This window comes from Epinephelus fuscoguttatus, linkage group LG9, assembly GCF_011397635.1.
Source record: "Epinephelus fuscoguttatus linkage group LG9, E.fuscoguttatus.final_Chr_v1".
Classification (NCBI taxonomy): domain Eukaryota; kingdom Metazoa; phylum Chordata; class Actinopteri; order Perciformes; family Serranidae; genus Epinephelus; species Epinephelus fuscoguttatus.
The window spans coordinates 7,240,467-7,255,308 of NC_064760.1; the positions used below are offsets into that span (position 1 = coordinate 7,240,467).

General features: G+C 45.3%; 1 protein-coding gene across 1 annotated transcript in view; it reads right to left on the reverse strand.

The window, feature by feature from the left end:
• The window catches only part of LOC125894177 (protocadherin Fat 4), a 149,428-nt gene that overhangs the window by 27,615 nt on the left and 106,971 nt on the right, over nucleotides 1–14,842 (reverse strand). The window contains exons 7-9 of the mRNA XM_049585417.1: nucleotides 10,237–10,417; nucleotides 5,149–5,399; nucleotides 355–4,704 (exon numbers count right to left, since the gene is read on the reverse strand). Of these exons, the coding sequence (XP_049441374.1) occupies nucleotides 355–4,704; nucleotides 5,149–5,399; nucleotides 10,237–10,417 (4,782 nt within the window). The remainder of the gene's footprint in view (nucleotides 1–354; nucleotides 4,705–5,148; nucleotides 5,400–10,236; nucleotides 10,418–14,842) is intronic.

A 14,842-nucleotide genomic window follows, 5' to 3' on the forward strand; every position in this document is an offset into this window, starting at 1 on the left:
TGAAATGTGATACTAGTGAACTGTGTATGGAGTCTGCACTCGAGTCCTGACTAGGGTCAGCTTAGCATCATCCTTTTTATTAAAGCAAACATGGCAGGCTGATATGCATCACAGCTGATACCCCCCAACTAGTAATCCAAAAAACAAACTGTTTTTGGCAGCTGTGCTTGTATGCTATGGCTACAACACCTCTTAGAAACATTCAGAAGCAAATATTTTGCTTGGACCCGGAGCCATGTGTGTGATTGTTTGAGCGTCAGTGTGTGTGCATGTGTGTGTGTCCCCACATGTTTTTTTATCTACATGAGTGACTGTGTGGTCAGACATAAAATGTGACTCCTGCGTGTATAGTACCTGCAAAGCCAGATTTGCAGAGGCAGTTGAAGCCGCCGGGGAAGTTCTGGCACAGCGCCCCGTTCTTGCAGGGATTGGAAAGGCATTCATTGACATCCCTCTCGCAAGCCATCCCGGTGAAACCTTCGGGACAGGTGCAGGAGAAACCCCCCACCAGATTGTGGCAGGTGCCGCCATTGTGGCAGGGCGATGGCTGGCACTCATCGATGTCTGTCTCACACAGAGCTCCTGTGTATCCGGGCCTGCAGCTGCAGGCGTACGGCTGCAGGGGGTGGTTGGAAACAAGAATCACTGGGACGCTTTCTTCTGTCTTCATATCAGGCCCGACACTGAGACGCCTCTTGCAGCTGCCTCCGTTCTGGCACGGGTTACGTGTACATGGATCATGGTCCACCGCATCTATTTGCACCCCGCTCTGTCTATATAAAATGTCTTTGATACTCTGGAAGAATGTGGCCACACCACTGGGGTTGACATATTGTCCGTGGCCTCGTTTCACAGCTGCCATTAGGAAAGTCTGATTGTTCAGTTCAAATGCTCCGTAAAGCAGCACCCCGGTGCCTAGTCCTGCTAGCTGAGAGTTGGCAATGCGTAGAAAGCTGAGGTAGTGATTGGTAAGAAAGCTTTTGACTCCTTCAGACTGGAGTCGGATTAGTATGCTGTTGTCCACAGTGGCATTCGTGAAGCCCATGAAAAGGACTCGAGCTGTATTGCTGACTGAACCGTGGACGCCGTCACTGCTTCGGATGGTTAGTTCAAAAGTTCCATCTGTTGAGCGGGCTTTAGAGTTGAGGTTGCACGTTCCAGTTGGGATATTAAACAGACCGGAGGATGGCGGAATAAGAGAGCAGTGGAATCTATCTTGAATGTCAGGATCTTGGGGTTTGACATCTCCCAAAGAACCTCCAGGAAACATGTTCCCAAAGTAGTGGACAAAGATTTCCATGGACCTTGGCTCTGAGGGATTGTCATTCTGATCGTTTATTTTGACGTGAATCGTTCCCGTGGAGGACATCTGAGGCACACCAGAGTCCTTGATCACAACAGAGAGGTAGAAGTCGCTGATCTGTTCCCTGTCGATCTCCCGACTGGTGGTTAACACTCCAGCTGGACTGAGGCTGAAGTAGCTGTTGGCAGAGCCAGAACTGAGAAGGCTGTATAAGAATGGGCCTTGGTTGGGTGGCAGATCCGGGTCAGATGCTGTGAGCGTTGTAACTGCAATGCCAGCTCTCTGATTCTCCATTACCTCAGCGTAAGTGGTTGTCAAAGTTGGACCGTTATCGTTGATATCTTCCAGGTTCACAATCACGGTTGTGCTTCCGGTTGCAGGAGGTGTGCCAGTATCCACAGCAAGCACTGTAAGATTATACACAGGAGTTGTTTCTCTGTCTAGCTCTGCAGCAACAGAAACTTGGCCAGTTTTTGGGTTGATGGTGAAAACATTTTTATCAAACTCAGGAGCAATGGAGTATGAAAACCTGCTCCAGCTTGGGACAGAGTCTGAGTCCTCAGCACTGACAAAGGTGACCAGACCACCAGGTGAGAGACCTTCACTAACCTGCACGTCGTACAGCTCTTGGGTAAAAACAGGAGGATCGTTTGCATCGAGGATTGTGATATTCACAAAGACCTCGTCGATATCTGCCCCCCGGATGCTCCCTGCGTTCTTTGCCAAAACCTTAAGTGAAATCTTTTCCTCTTTCTCACGGTCTAGAGTACCTGTGACATAAATCTGGCCTGTTTTCTTGTTGATGCCAAAGCCTTTCTTTCTGCTCTTCCCAAAAATGAGGTAGTAAACCACTCCATCATCCCCCTGGTCTCGATCACTGGCGAACACTTCCCCGACCACTGTGCCTTTTGGAGCAGCTTCAGAGATTTCAAAGTAGTACTGTTTTGAGACAAAGCGGGGTACGTATTCGTTGGCTCCCTTCAGCTGGATGTTGACGTTGGCGAAGCTGCAGCGCTCCTCGTCTGGGACATTGAAGGCCTTCACTGTCAAATGGTAGACCTGCTTTGCCTCGTAATCTAAGAAGCCCTGGGTGGTGATGGTGCCCGTGTTTGGGTCAATAACAAAGAGGTCACTGTCTGATGACTGTATCACATAAGCCATGACTGCGTTAGCTCCTGAATCCCGGTCTGTGGCGTTCATTTTGACCACGGTGGTGCCGCTTGGAACGTTCTCCTGCACAACAGGGAAGTACTCGTCAGGATCAAACACAGGGGGGTTGTCGTTCACATCAGTCACATGTACTGTGACGGAGACGTAGCTTGTTTTTGCAATCCAGCCGCCATCAGTGGCTGAAACTCGGAGCTCGTGTTGTTGCTTGTCTTCAAAGTCCAGAGGCTGAGCGAGGGATAAAACTCCAGTTCTACTATTAAGTGAAAACAGACCCTTGTCGTTGCCTGACGTTATATTGTACGTGATAAGGCCGTTCATTTCTTTGTCTTTGTCTCTGGCAGACAGGGTTCTGATTGCCGTTCCCACAACAAGGCTTTCAGGTACGGTAGCTGAGATTTGGCTTTGTGAGAACTCAGGTGTGTGGTGGTTTTCCTCCGTGACTGCAATCCGTACTGACGTCCGTGCCGACAAAGGAGGATTCCCTCTGTCGTTCGCTGTGATGTCAATGAGGAAAAATTTATTCATATCAGATGTGAGGGAGGAGGCAACTGTAATCCATCCACTTGTTTTATCTAGTTTGAACTTAGTGGAGCTGTTTCCTCCCGTTATCAAGTACTCAACTTCAGAATTAAGGCCAAAGTCTTTTTTATCATGAGCTCCAACTTTTATCAGTCTGGTGCCAACCTTGACGCTTTTAGTGACAGGAGTGAAGTAGTTACGTGAATCAAACTCAGGCGGGTTATCGTTGCTGTCTACAATGTTCACAATTACTGTTGTCTCGCTCATCAGAGGCTTCACGGCCCGGTCTGAGGCTGTGACGATGAAGCTGTGGCGGTTTATATTTATACTACTAGCACCTGTCGAGTTCTGATATTTTAACTGCTGCTTAACGAATATCTCTCCAGTGCTGGCGTTAATTCGGAAAAACTCTGACTGGGACCGAATGAAGAAGAAGATTTTGCCGTTGAAACCTTCGTCAGGATCTGTGGCGGACACCTGCGTGACCAGAGAGCCCACCTCAGTGAGCTCAGGGTAGTCCAGATAGTACGAGGGACGACTAAATCTGGGGGCGTTATCGTTAATATCTGTTATGAATATGGTGACGTCTGTGCTCACTGTCCAGCCAGAGTCGTGGGCAGACACTTTGACGATATAATGATCCGTGTCTTCTCTGTTGAGCGGCCGACTTATCGTTATGTCTCCTGAGTTTGGGTTTATATTGAATGGGAGGCTGGTGTCTGTTATGGAATATCGGCTGATGGCGTTTGAACCGGCGTCCTCGTCTGTGGTGGTGACTCTGGTGACGGTGTAACCCACTGGTGCATTTTCAGCCACCGTAGCGCTGAAGATCTTGGAAAACCTGGGAGCATTGTCATTCACATCCAGCACGTTGATTATCACTTTGACCGCTGTGTTTTTGGGCGGCAAACCGCGGTCTGTGGCTTTGACTTTCAAAGTGTACTGAGCCACCTTCTCTCGGTCCAGAGGCCTGGTGGTTCGTATTTCACCAGTTGCTCTATTAATGTTGAAGCTGTTCTCCCTGTTGCCGTCAATGATGGCGTATTCGAGCTGTCCGTTGGGCCCGCTGTCCAGATCGACAGCAGAGACCATCAGCACCCGCTGAGGTGAAAGGTTCTCCAGTATCTCAGCGTGGAAGGGATCCTTATCAAAGACTGGGTGATTATCATTCACGTCCAGCACTGTTATTTCCACTTTCTCATAGGACGAATAAGGAGGGAAGCCCTGATCTCTGGCTTCAATCCAGAGAACGTACTTCTGAATATGTTCATAATCTAGTGGGTGTCTGATAGACAACTCTCCTGACAGCTGGTCGATATGAAAAGCATTATCCAGGTTGCCGCTGGCGACGTAATATGACAACGGTCCTCCTCTCATAGACGAGCCGGTCACCGTTGTCACAACGTGGTTTGTCTGCTGGTTCTCAGGGAACGTGAACACGTGCTCCTTCAGCTTGATGACAGGGAAGTTTCCTCCAGTCACAAAGCGGACGGTGACAGTGGTAGTGTCCGTTTTGGGGTTGGCTCCGCCGTCTTTTACTCTGACCGTGAGGGTGACCTCTGAGCTTCCTGTCAGCTTCTCGTTGGCAGTGATGGCGCCTCTGACCGGGTCGATCTTGAACTTCTCAGAGTTGCGCCCGATCAGGGAGTAGTGCAGCTGGGCGTTGGAGCCCGAGTCCTCGTCAGTGACGGTAACAGCAAAGACCAGGGACCCTAAAGACACACGAGAGGTTTTGTGTTATAACTTGTTTTTATTTTAAAGATGCTGACAATGCAATATAATCACAAACATGTTGAGAGCAAAGAGATGAAAAAGATTAAAAACAAGGACCTTTAACAACCATAATCCATAATAATCCTAATATTTCAATATGCAGTAAGTAATAATACCAAAGGCCTTTGCACATTGAGTCAGTTTATTTTTTTCCAAAATTGTCATATTTCGTGTGTCGTTATTAATAATATATTGGCGTGCAAATAAAATGCATAAAAACAATCTTTAAGTTAAAACATGTAACAACGAACAGTGGACACCTTGTTTAAAACAAAATCAAAAGTTTCCTTTAATATCAAATTTCCTGACAAATGACCTAACCCTGGTCTCAGAGCTCAGTCACAGCGAGGACAGGTGGACATAGGAGGACATATAATACTGACCTGCTGCAGTGGACGCAGGTATGTGGGTGACGTAGGGGTGATGGTGGAAGCGAGGGGGGTTATCGTTGATGTCAGCCACCGTCACGGACACCGTGGCGGAGCTCGACAAGCCCTGAGGCTGCCCTCCATCTGTTGCCACGACCAGCAGCTGGTAATTGGCCCTGTCCTCTCGATCCAGCAGGGAGCTGGTGATAATCTGTCCTGTGGCCGGGTTGATGGAGAACTGGCCGTGTCCTCCGGTCAGGCTGTAGCTGTGGGGAAGATAAAGTAGGACAAGTGTCAGTGAAAGCTTTGTGAAATTTAATGAGGTTAGGCGAGAGAACAAATTGAGTTTGTGCTGGATTGTTTACAATCGTAGTAATCAGGTCTGTCAGTGAAGTTTGTTTTGTAGTCAGATATGTTTTCTTAAAGAAGAGTTTCACAGGGTTCCTACAGCTTTATTAGATTTAAGACTTTTTTAATTCTACCAACAATAAAATTTAAGGTTTTACACTAACCAAAATTAAAGCGAAATAAAAACATGAATTGACATCAATTACGCAAGATTAGGGAGAATTTTGGCCAAATATTTATTGTATGAAACATGAGACGAGGGCAGAACAGAACTGGGAAACACCTGCCGAATGACTGCAAGTTTTTGGGGGGTATTTTGTATTTCTTACTCTGCGCGTTGGATTCCACTGCCTTGATTCCCATCGTGCTGAGTTTGAAAAACTTTTTGCATAAAATAATCTGCCCTGTGACAGTCTGGCGACTTGTCCAGGGTGTACCCTGCCCCTCTCACCCAATGTCAGCTGGGATAGGCTCTAAAAATTCAAATAAACTCATTTCCAATACTCAAGTGTACCACAAAGCAATCTTCTTAGTCTTTGCTGATAGAAAGTTTAATTTGTGTAACTGAAAACCGTCTATAATCAGCTCTAACCAGATCCTGAGAACTGCTTATAGAACAAAACAGTAGAGAAACACTGAGTCATGGTGCCTCTGAAGGAACGCACCTGCATATACTTATGTTTTGGTGTTTCAAGTAAGTTATTAGATTGTAAAAGGACAGTAAGAAGTATGAAATTACACATAATCACTGTTTCAGCCCGTCAAATTCTCACAGTAACGTCTCCTCAGAGGCAGTCACAGTGAGGTAACTGTGTTATTACAGGTGTTTCTAGTGTAAATACTGAGCGTCAGGTGTTACATAAGCCGTTCTCCTCAACACTTTCTACATATTGTTTGCTGCACAGCCAGTGACTGAAGGCTCCTGCTCAGTACTGTCACTGTGAGGTCTATAGAGGGCACTGTTTCAAACTTCCCAGGAGCACATTTAATGGAACAATATGCCCAATAATGGTCACCACATTGCACTGGCTCCACATCAGATCAGTTAGTTGGTGACTGAAGCATCCAGCTTCATATTGTATCAAATGCAGCCACTGTTTTCTGCTTCAGTGCTCACAGGGAGCCACTGTGGTTCAGGCTGGAGAACTCCACAGTCCTTTATTCGATTTATCTAATTTAATTTAATTTCCGCTGTTGTGGGACATGGTATTTTTATTAAAGAGGAAAAAAAAAGACAAAGAAATTCAAAAGCTATAAAAGCAATATCACACACAGTACAAATAAATAAAACATTTATACATGACATCACCTAACATAAAACTCCTCAGGACTGAGGGGCCGCAGTCTTTGGCTTTCAAACTGATATCACGTTTCAGCAGCAGGACCCAGACGCAAATGTAAACTGACACATACATGTACAGACCAGTGCGTATTTTGAAAAGGCTTCTTGAAAAAGCATCAGCCTCCAGAGATGGGACGACAAATTACAGAACACCATGTGAAAGCGGAGTGGATGCAAAGCTTATTTGGACGTCATCAACAACATGAAGGTGCACAGATCTGAACACAGTCCAGAGACAAGCTCAGGTTTTACATTTAATGGGCTGTGAGAATCAAAACTAATAACTGAAGGTAACCAGTCCTGGTCTCCATTAAGGGCCTCAAACCCCCCGATGGGCAAAACCCGTACTGTCATAGACAATTAACATCCTCATTACCATGTTTTGGGAAACTGGAGCGCGCTGTGGTACCCCCCAGTGTGCACCCAGTGGGGTTACTGAGGAGTGAGGAGGGGTCGGAGTTGAGTCAGTGTCCGGCTTGAGAGAGACCGGCCAGAAGCTCTTACAAGCTCCTCCACGGAGGGGGGCTGTGAGTGTGAGAGAGCTGTCGTCCAGCTTGAGAATCGCGGCCCAAACAATGACTCGGGGTGTTGACTAAAACTCTACACTCCGCTCCTGAGCTCCTGTCAACAATTGCAACATCGGCCTGGAATTTCACAAAGCTGGTGATGAGGTAAAACGTTTCAGTGAAGGCGTGAGGAAAGCCAAAACCCAGTCCTGTGCGGCCCTGAAAGGATACACACATCACACCAGGGAATCAAAGCAAAGTGGAGCTGACCTGATTACTCACAGTCGTTACTGGAGCTGCATCCATCTCCTCTGGATCGTAAAGAAATGTTTCATTAGTCCTATGCACACTAAAGATTTTATTCCAGCGTTAATCTGTCAAATAAAGTTTCATTTGAAATAAACCCTCAGTGCAAATTATCTACTGTTTCCTTCAGAAGCTCCTGGAAAAAATAAATCAAACTATGAGGTCATTTTTATTGGCGTATGATTTTCCTTCGTTCTCTTAATGAAATCTAAAGACGAGATTATAATATAATTACATTAAAGTCATTCACTTGTCTGCTCAGGAAATGACACAACATCTTAAATCTAGACTATTATAAGATTGTATTTTTGGTCATTTCAGCACAATGTCATTTGTGTAAAGAAAAAAAATGCTGGTGATTATTTCATTATGAAGTCTCCATTTAATTAAACTCCTGCGAGCACTGCTGTTGCACCTTGGATAATCACAATAACTAGATCTGTCAAACACTTTTTTATGTATAAATTGGATTAAAAGTGCTTCACAGGGTCATGAACCCAGCGTCCCCAGTTTGAGTTCAGCCAGGAACTTTTGCTGCGTGCCGTTACACATTTCTGTCTGTAATATAACTTAATAAGAGCATAAAAACAAAAATACAGAACACAGTGTAACCAGGTCAAAAGAACGAGACAACAAACAGATGTTCGAAGACATGAAGCACGTCTCTTATGTGGGTCACATGCTTTCAATGACGTATTTTAGATATAAAAAGGTGTCGCTTGACTCTTTCATTTGATGACATGCACTTGGAGCTTTTTGTTGTGCAGTGTGATTGGGTCGTCACGACATTCTCTCTGACATATCTGATGGAGTTTAGTGCGTCAGTGTGCAGTCGGTGGTGCAGTGGTTAGCACTGTTGCCTCACAGCAAGAGGGGGAGCCCTCCTGTGTAGAGTTTGCATGTTCTCCCTGTGTCAGCGTGGGTTTCCTCCAGGTGCTCCAGCTTCCTCCCACAGTCCAAAGACACTCAGGTTAATTGGTGACTCTAAATTGTCTGTAGGTGTGAATCTGAGTGTGAGTGGTTGTCTGTCTCTATGTGTCAGCCCTGTGATAGTCTGGCGACCTGTCCAGCGTGAACCCTGCCTCTCGTCCAGTGTCAGCTGGGATAGGCTCCAGCCCCCGTGACCCTTAACAGGATAAGCGGTTACAGACAATGAATACATGAATGATTGTAATTGTGTGAGCGCACATGACATACCTACGTCCTGTCGTCATCACCTACGTGAGCTGCTCTTCAATCCCTCGAATCCCAATATGTCTGATTTTTTTTGTGAGTGTTTTCCAACTGACTCTTGAGAAAGCCAAAAGCTACACTGTACATTTAGTACTTCTTGACATCCTTACTGCTTATTTCTCTTCTGCTCCGAAAGCCAACACCTGTCTGCTCTGAGCAAAGCCACCGTCACTCTTTCTGTCACTTAACCACACAAAAAAAATACACACTGCGGCACTATATTGCTCCCATTACTTGACATTGTTCAGTTTGATCTGGATAGACCACCTTGTTTTGTCAGACCGAGGTTTGGCTGTTTGGTCCGGGGAAGGTTTCACATCTGTAATTTCGATTCATTCATTCATTTATTCATTTTCCGTAACTTATCCTGTTAGGGGTCACTGGGTGCTGGAGCCTATCCCAGCTGACACTGGGCGAGAGGCGGGGTACATCCTCGACAGGTCACCAGACTATCACAGGGCTGACACATGAGGCCCGTTTCCACTGAAGAAGTTCCTGGTACTATCTGGGGGGCAGGAACTACTACAGGAACGTCCTCTCGCTCGGCCCTCTCTACCGCCGTGTCTCCACTGAGAGAGCGGAGTACGAGGAAGGTTCCTGTAAAGTTACCGGGCTCTGGATGTGACGTAATCATTGCGTGACCATTTTGCCAGGGGCGACGTAGGGACGTAGTTAGCTGTTAGCCATTAGCGGTGTCTGTATTAACTCAAAAAACGGTACGTGAAAAAAATATTTTCTCTAGCGGATGTCTTAGTTACAACATGATTGAGCTAACTGGAGTAGTTTCATGTCGTATCCGACAACGGGAGGCTTTTAACAGATGACGTCCTGATGTTAGCTTTGCTGCTGCTGTTAGCTGTCCCTGTCAGCTGCAGCCACTGATGCTTTCTAGACATTGTGATTTCCCACAACTGAATAAATACCACACATAGCAACACAAAACTGCTTTGCTAGCTCAATCATGTTGTAACTAAGATATCTGCTGAAAAAAATATTTTTTTCATGGACCGTACATTGAGTTATTGAGTTAATACAGACACCGCTAACAGCTAACGGCTAGCCCAGCTAACCTACGATAACTAGTAATTACAGAACATCACATCCCGCCTTGAGTATATCCAATCAGCACCAAGTAAACCCCAAGCCCCAGCCAGGAGTTTCTCGGGTCGTTCTGAGTACCTACTCCGAGGCAGGGACTTATTTAGCCCCTGTAAAAGTTCTGGAACTCTGTCCTTCGGGGAAGTCTGGGCCAAATGAGGCAGGTGTGAAAGGTTAATTCTTAAAAGTACAGCACCAAAGGTGTTCCTTAAAAATTAAAATAAAAGGTCAGAATATGAGGTTAAAGGAAGTGTGAAGGCCTGCAGGTACCTTATAACACCATTGACGCCCACGTCTGCGTCAGAGCTGTTGACCAACAGCACGTCCGTCCCCGTCGGAGCGTTCTCCATGATGGTGGTGTGAAAGGCAGAGGAGACAAAAACAGGGACGTTGTCGTTCACGTCGTCCACCAGCACTGTCACCGTCCCCGTTCCGCTCAGAGATGGAGAACCTGGAGATGAAGGAAAAAGAAACAATCAGTGACAGCAGCAGTTTCCTCCGGCGAGCACACTAAAAAGAAGTGAAGGAGAAACTGCCTGAGTGGCCAGGACAGGAGCAACTCATTATGCTTTCCGTTCACATGACAGACCTGAACATGGAGAATTTTCTAACTGACAGAATTAGGAACTCCTTTTTGTGCCATGGCGAGCTGGTAGAGGGGAAACAGTAACATGTGAGCACCATTAAGACTCCCATTCTGACTTTTAGACACACGGTGACTTATTGTACATGACTCGTCATTTACAGCGAGATCCACACTGAACCAATTCATGCTCCTGTGAGGGTTCAGCCACAATATTTCTGCTGCATTTAATGCAAGCAAATTTCTCTGGCCGCCGGTTTGGGTTTCCATCGGCCACGCTGCCACATCAACACAGCGCAGAACACATCAAAAGGGCTCAATGTCTCTGAAACCAAATCTTTCAGGCGTCCTTCCTGGGGTCTTGGACACTCAAAGATTTAATTTCCACAGCGAGGTATCTATTTTAAGGTGCGCGGCACTGAGCGAGTTAGTCTGTGGAATTTGAGCAAGGAGAAGTGCTATTTTCAGCAAAAATCCAACCGTTTTTCTCCCAGAGCGGGTGACGAAACGGGGCTCACTGGGCCCCGGGGGACGGATTTAAATCAATAGCAGATGAAAACGAGCCGCAATGCAGAAAAACCTGAAGAGAAAAAAGAGATTCAGACATCTGCCTTGCTTGAGCCGGCCTTTATAATCCTTCCTTAAATGGCAGGCTGCACCGCCTGATATATATTCCCAACATAAACACAAGTTCAGCCTTGTTACTGAGAGTCACAATATGGGATCTGGGGACATCTTTAAAAGGCTTGGAGGTATTTTCAACTCTTAATGATTTGCATATGCTTACATTGTTTATAAGGACAAAGAGCACCTGAGGATTGAGAAAAGCTGTACGAGGCACTTTCCCCACCTCTAACTTGTACTTGTTCCCTCCCGCAGCTCCCCGCAGGAATCTATGTGAATGTGTCAACTATAATACACCCAAATAAAAACATACACAATCTTGAGCTTGTGTCTCGCGGGCCTGTGTACTCAGCTGTTAAAAACATCAGATGCTTGAACTCGCGTACCGTGGGGGCCGGGATTAATAAGAGATAATAAAAAACATTTGGATGGTGGCCACCAGAATTCTCTCTTAATGCGGAGTCTGTACAAAATCAAAACATAAAGAATCAGAGAGAGGACGGTGCTGCGGGGTGGAGGGTCAGGGGAGAGAGCTTGAGGGACACTGTGGCTCTGTTTCTCAGCCAGCGTGGATTATCTTATAAATATGATAAAATCAGAGCAACACGCTCATTATGGTTTGTTCCAATTTTTCTCATTTGGAAGTCAGATGAATTCTCTTTCCCTCAGCAGCCTCCTGAGATCACACACGAGCACTGCTGATGAAATGCTTACAGTCATACTGTATGAGCCTGTTCACACCTGGTGTGATCTGTAAACGACAGCATTGTGATCTAAATGATTGTGATCAATGTAGACATTTGGCGACTTGGTGTGAGATACATTTGACCACAGATCTTTTCTAGTGTAAACACTAATGCGTACTAACCAGGCCTCCACGAAGTGCACTGGGTTTTGAAACAAATGTGGCATCTATAGCCCCTTTACCACCAACATTTCCAGAAAATTTTATTACCAGGAATTTGTTTACCTGGGTAAAATAATTCCTGGTAATCTGTGTGGTTTGCGTTTCCACTGCACCTCAAAGTTCTGGAAAATGTATTCAAATTAGCGTGATGTCATAGATGATTCGGCGTGTGCCCTGTATTTTACTCCGCCAGCTTCTATACTGGTAACATAGTGCTGGTGTAGAGAGAGTTGGGGTTGTTTGTCTCAGCCAGCAGCTCAGTTTAAAAGTATTTTTAGTGTGCTGTCCTTGTGTCAGACATAACGTTAGTGTCGGTGGATGAGAGACTGGACGAAGCATATTGAATATCGCTGTCTACATGTTGACACGTTCATGCTGCTGAACACATGTATTGATAAACTATTGGCTTCTTACTCGCTAAGGTTTAATGTCACTTGTAACGAGTAACGAATGTAGCTGCCGCCACTGCAGCCGCTCTGCTATTCACGGGTTACCATGTCGGGTAAGTGTGTGTGTATGTGGAGGAGTTCAGCGCCGGCACAGAAGAACTGATACCGTGAGCGCTTATCAATACTATAGTCTTTGATAATGTAGCCCCGGGGCTAATTTAGTACCGGGTTTCGGATCCTTAATCAAAACACAAACAAAGTGAAGCTTGTAGAAATGAAATAAAGTTTGCAGCGGCTGCCCGTACCAGGAAGTGCAGAACGCTGCAAGTGAGCGCTCCACCAATCAGCGTTCTTCAGCACACAGCCCCGCCCCTCAAGAATTCCAGGTAATCTGAAAAGTCCTACCCTCCTACTAGGTACTTTATCCAGGGTAGGTTTGGGATTGAGGGAAGGTTTCTTCCCCGGGTAATTTTGGTGGAAATGCGCTGAGGCTTTTCAAAAGCCCGGGTACATGAGAAAAGTTCCTGCGGTGGACAAGGGGCTATAGATTTACATTGTTAAAGAGATGTCTGTAAATTAGTGCATACTCTTTTGACTGTCACAAACCCTATGAAATGATTTGTTTCACTATCGGGATTCGATTCAGTTCAGTGACATCTCTAGAGTTAGCTGTCTAGAGAAAGTTACGGAGGCAGTAACGAAATCCGAACACAACTGGTCAGCTGGAGACGCATGATCACACGTGCCAAGTCAAACTATTTCAGATGACTTTGGGCAGATTTTTCAGTTAAGTTGTTCACAAATATTAGGAATATTGGAAATATCTGGGCCACTGAAAAAGCTCCAGTGAATGAACCCTTCCCAAATCTGCTTTGCAAGTATCAACATATGCTCTGTCTCTTCTAGTTTAGATCAATACATTCCTCACGTCATGTGGCTGCCCGCAGATTTTTTTCCTGCAACGGTTGCATACAAAAAACAACAACAAAGGCTTACACCATTTTTCAGAAGAGGTGGGTTAATCATGAAATAGGCTATATTTTACTAAACTAACAATATATACAATGTTTGTTCTTGTTGTTTTAAGATATACATGTATATATGAGAGTATCTGTACAGATGTATAGGATGTTCTCATTGATCATTGCTTATATTTAGAATGAACATGATTACAGCTGGCCTCCATAGCCGCTGTGCCACAGAAAGCTTTTCCCTTATTCTCTTGTTATGGGTGGCCCTGGCTGCTGATTGCATTTTTTGGGCTTATTTCTAAATATTAATTCGGGCTTGCTATGTATGTGCCAGCTGTCTGTCTCCACTATACATGTCTAGTTAGTCCTGTTGCAAGAGATCCAGCCACAACTCCATTCCCCCAGCGTTGTCAGGTCATTGTCAGGGGAATAACAGTCAATGAGTGAGACAACTTAGTAAATAAAAACTGCATGAATGATGATGAGGTACTTTGCTGACGATGCCTGGGACTCAGTGGGAGATGTATGAAAAAATACAAAGAGTGGAATAAAAGACTGGATTTAACCACAAGTGGATGATTCAAAGTCAGTGTGCAGATTCTCATCATGCAGATCTTGTTCAACATGCCAGCGTTAATAAACAACATATATATTTTTCCTTTGCTAACATAATTACATGGCTGTTTGTTATATGTTACTTCTTGTCTTTAATTTCCATTCATTCGTTTATTCACTCCTCATTGTTTATTTGCACTAAGTTTTGATACTGGGTATTTCAGCTCAGCTAACGACTCTGGTACAGATACTCCCAGAAAAGAATGTTTAAAACTCAGTGCTACAGACACATTTTGGTTGAAAGTTTTGAGGTAAACAGCCGTAGCGCTCCACACTTTGAATAAGATAAGACAAAAAGTGTCCAACAAACTGAAGTCTCCTTGACAAAGAAATAAAATTCCCCACAAGCTCTGCGGTTGCTGTTAAATCGCTGATGCTAAACTGTGACCTCCCTGCGGGCGGAGAGGAGACTTTCCTTAAGAAGATCCACAATTTTAAACATTACTGTGGGGTTGGGGGACCACCGCAGCTTCTTTCAAGAGCGCAGGGGATTCCTCACAAGAGGAGATTTGACGATGGTTTACTGTAACATCACTTCGCTGCCATGGCTTTATGATAACAAACAGACATTCGACCTGAAGCTTGTCATGCGGCCAGGTTTTCTGGTCAGAACAGAAGTGGCTAACATGCGTGTTTAGAATAAACAGAGCTGAATTCCAGAAGCAAAATAAATGACACAAACAGAGGTAACAGTAAACAATTTCCATCCCAAAGGAGACCCAGAAACCATGCAGCACTAATCTTTAGTGACTCATTACCAAAGTGAGTCACGTCCTCTGCTGCTCGA